Source organism: Pundamilia nyererei, unplaced genomic scaffold (genome assembly GCF_000239375.1).
Source record: "Pundamilia nyererei isolate P.nyererei 1_Seehausen unplaced genomic scaffold, PunNye1.0 scaffold00095, whole genome shotgun sequence".
NCBI lineage: Eukaryota > Metazoa > Chordata > Actinopteri > Cichliformes > Cichlidae > Pundamilia > Pundamilia nyererei.
This window is the reverse complement of record NW_005187496.1, coordinates 1,981,342-1,983,792: the sequence shown is the minus strand read 5'-3', so window position 1 is coordinate 1,983,792 and position 2,451 is coordinate 1,981,342. Positions and strand designations below refer to the sequence as shown.

Below are 2,451 nucleotides of genomic sequence, written 5' to 3'. Positions count from 1 at the left end.
TGTGTGTGTGTGTATATATATATATATATAATATTCTGTAACTCTGTAACTTCTGTCGGTGCTGTGCTTTTTTGGAAATCGAATTTCCCAGAGGAACCCACCCGAGGGATTAATAAAGTTCTATCTAATCTAATCTAATCTTTTCTGACCCTTAATAGGCCAATCGAAAAGCTCTAACTCTCGTCACGATGTGCTTCCCTCTCGCATTATCAAAAATGCCCTGAACACTATAGGACCCTGCATCTCACTTCTAATGAATTCATCCCTCTTATCAGGCTAACCCTCGCCTTCATTGGCTCCCCGTCAAATACCGTATGGTTTTTAAAATCCTTTTATACACTTTTAAAATTTTAAATAACTTGGCACCCAGCTACTTAATCGACCTCCTTGACCTATACATCCCCACGAGAGCACTCAGATCCTCTAACCAGGGGCTCTTAATGCAACCAATGTCTCGACGGAGGAGTAGGGGGGATCGTGCTTTTGCTTTTGCCCAAAACTCTGGAACAGTTTGCTGATTGATGTCCGTGCATCGGAATCCATCCAGTCCTTTAAATCACGTTTAAAAACCCACCTGTTTAAGCTTGCCTTCCAAACAACTTGGTTTTTAACTTTTCCCTGGTTCATGCTTGTTGCCACGTCACCATCTTATAACTGTATATCTTTTGCTGATAATTGTATTTTCCTGCTCCTTTACTGCTGTAACCCCGCAAATGCGGCTCGTCTGTGAAACACTTTGATGTACCTGAGACTTTTAAATGTGCTATAAAAATAAAATTGAAACAGAAACTGAACTGAATATCATAGATAACTACAGCATCAAGAAAACTAGGAAAACACTAAGAATTTACTGGGGAAAAAGAGGTAGAGCAGACAGTGAAGACAACAGTTATGAATATACAAAGACTGAATACAGGTGGAAACAGGTGGAAACAATCAAGGGATAACAAGATAAAGACAGTAAAGCTAAAGACAGACGGCACAAAAACTACCAAAATAAAACAGGAAGTAAAACAGGGAATAAACAAATCACTGGGGCACAGGGAAGGCAGGATAAACAGAAACTCAAGTAATCACATAAAAACAAAACCACAACCAAGAAGAGAACAAAACTCAAACATGTGAATACAAACATAAAGAAACCAACCAGGAAACAACTTATAAGAATACAAATCTCAAAACATCACCACACAAAAATCCCAAAATTAAAACCACAAATCAGGCACAAAATCCTGACATGATGTTCTTAGCGTAAAGAATGATAACATGAAGCCAACACATCAGTGCATTTTGTCAATAAGAAAAAAAATTCTTCCACTTACACAACAGGAATTAAGAAGACTCGAATATAAATTTACCTCCACTCCTATTGGCTGTTGTTCTGCTGTCACATCACTTCCTGTGACCACTATTTGGCTTTATAGAACAGCCACTAATGTTGCTGCAGGTCACGTAGAGCCCACCGTGCAAATGTCACACATGATGCTGCACTGAAATTCACCGTAGCGCCACACCCGTCAAGAAAAGCTCAATACCTTCCACATTTGTTCTTCTAAAGACTTTTGTGTATGAAACACAAACAATTAATTATATTATTTCTGTCTCTGCACATTTATGTAAATTCTGTGTTTTTCAGCATGTTAGCTATTATTACTGCTATTACTATTACTACTAATAATAAACAGATTTTAATTGCTCAAATCATAAGTACTGCATTACAAGTGAAAGTAAATGAGATGTAGTCACCATACAGCACTTTGCTGCCATGCAGACCTCCTCTGCTGTTTCTCCTCTTCAGACGTTTCCTCCTAAGTTGGTGCTGCTGGATTTTGGAGATACGGACAGCATGCCTGAGGCAATCGCAGAGATCCTGGACTGTTATGGGTGCCTGGATATTATTATCTTTAACAGCAGCATGAAGGTGAAAGCTCCAGCACAGACTGTGTCTCTGGAGGTGGACAAACTGCTGATGGACAACAACTACTTTGGGCCCGTCACTCTGGCTAAAGGTAGATGATGGGAACATGTTCAACTTTGACCTTCTAAGGGTGAGACGATGAAGGCTGAATTTCTCTTTCAGGTGTGCTGGCCTCCATGATCTCCAGGAGAAGTGGTCACCTGCTGCTGGTTAACAGCATCCAAGGGAGACTAGCTGTGCCTTTTCGCAGCACCTGTGAGTTTTTAAATTCCCTTTTTCATGAAACATCAGATAACTTCAGTCTGCATAATGTTCGTATTACAAAAACTGGTTTTAGTTTATGGCGAACTCATTTGCTGTATGTTGAGGTAATCTGTTGTAAAACTGCTTAAACTGTTTCTGTGGAAACAACAGAAACGTTAGTTCAGTCTGTATTTTGTTTCTGATCAGTTACAAAGCAAACTCGAGATTTTTGACAAGAATCAACAGTTCTAATTACTCATTTCTTTGATATTTGGTAACAGCAGAATTAA

The 2,451-nt window shown here is 39.2% G+C and overlaps 1 protein-coding gene across 1 annotated transcript in view; it reads left to right on the top strand.

Moving 5' to 3' along the window:
- The window catches only part of LOC102206105 (dehydrogenase/reductase SDR family member 7C-B-like), a 9,463-nt gene that overhangs the window by 5,539 nt on the left and 1,473 nt on the right, over window positions 1-2,451 (top strand). The window contains exons 5-6 of the mRNA XM_005739982.2: window positions 1,799-2,009; window positions 2,081-2,218. Coding sequence (XP_005740039.1) covers window positions 1,799-2,009; window positions 2,081-2,218 — 349 coding nt within the window. The remainder of the gene's footprint in view (window positions 1-1,798; window positions 2,010-2,080; window positions 2,219-2,451) is intronic.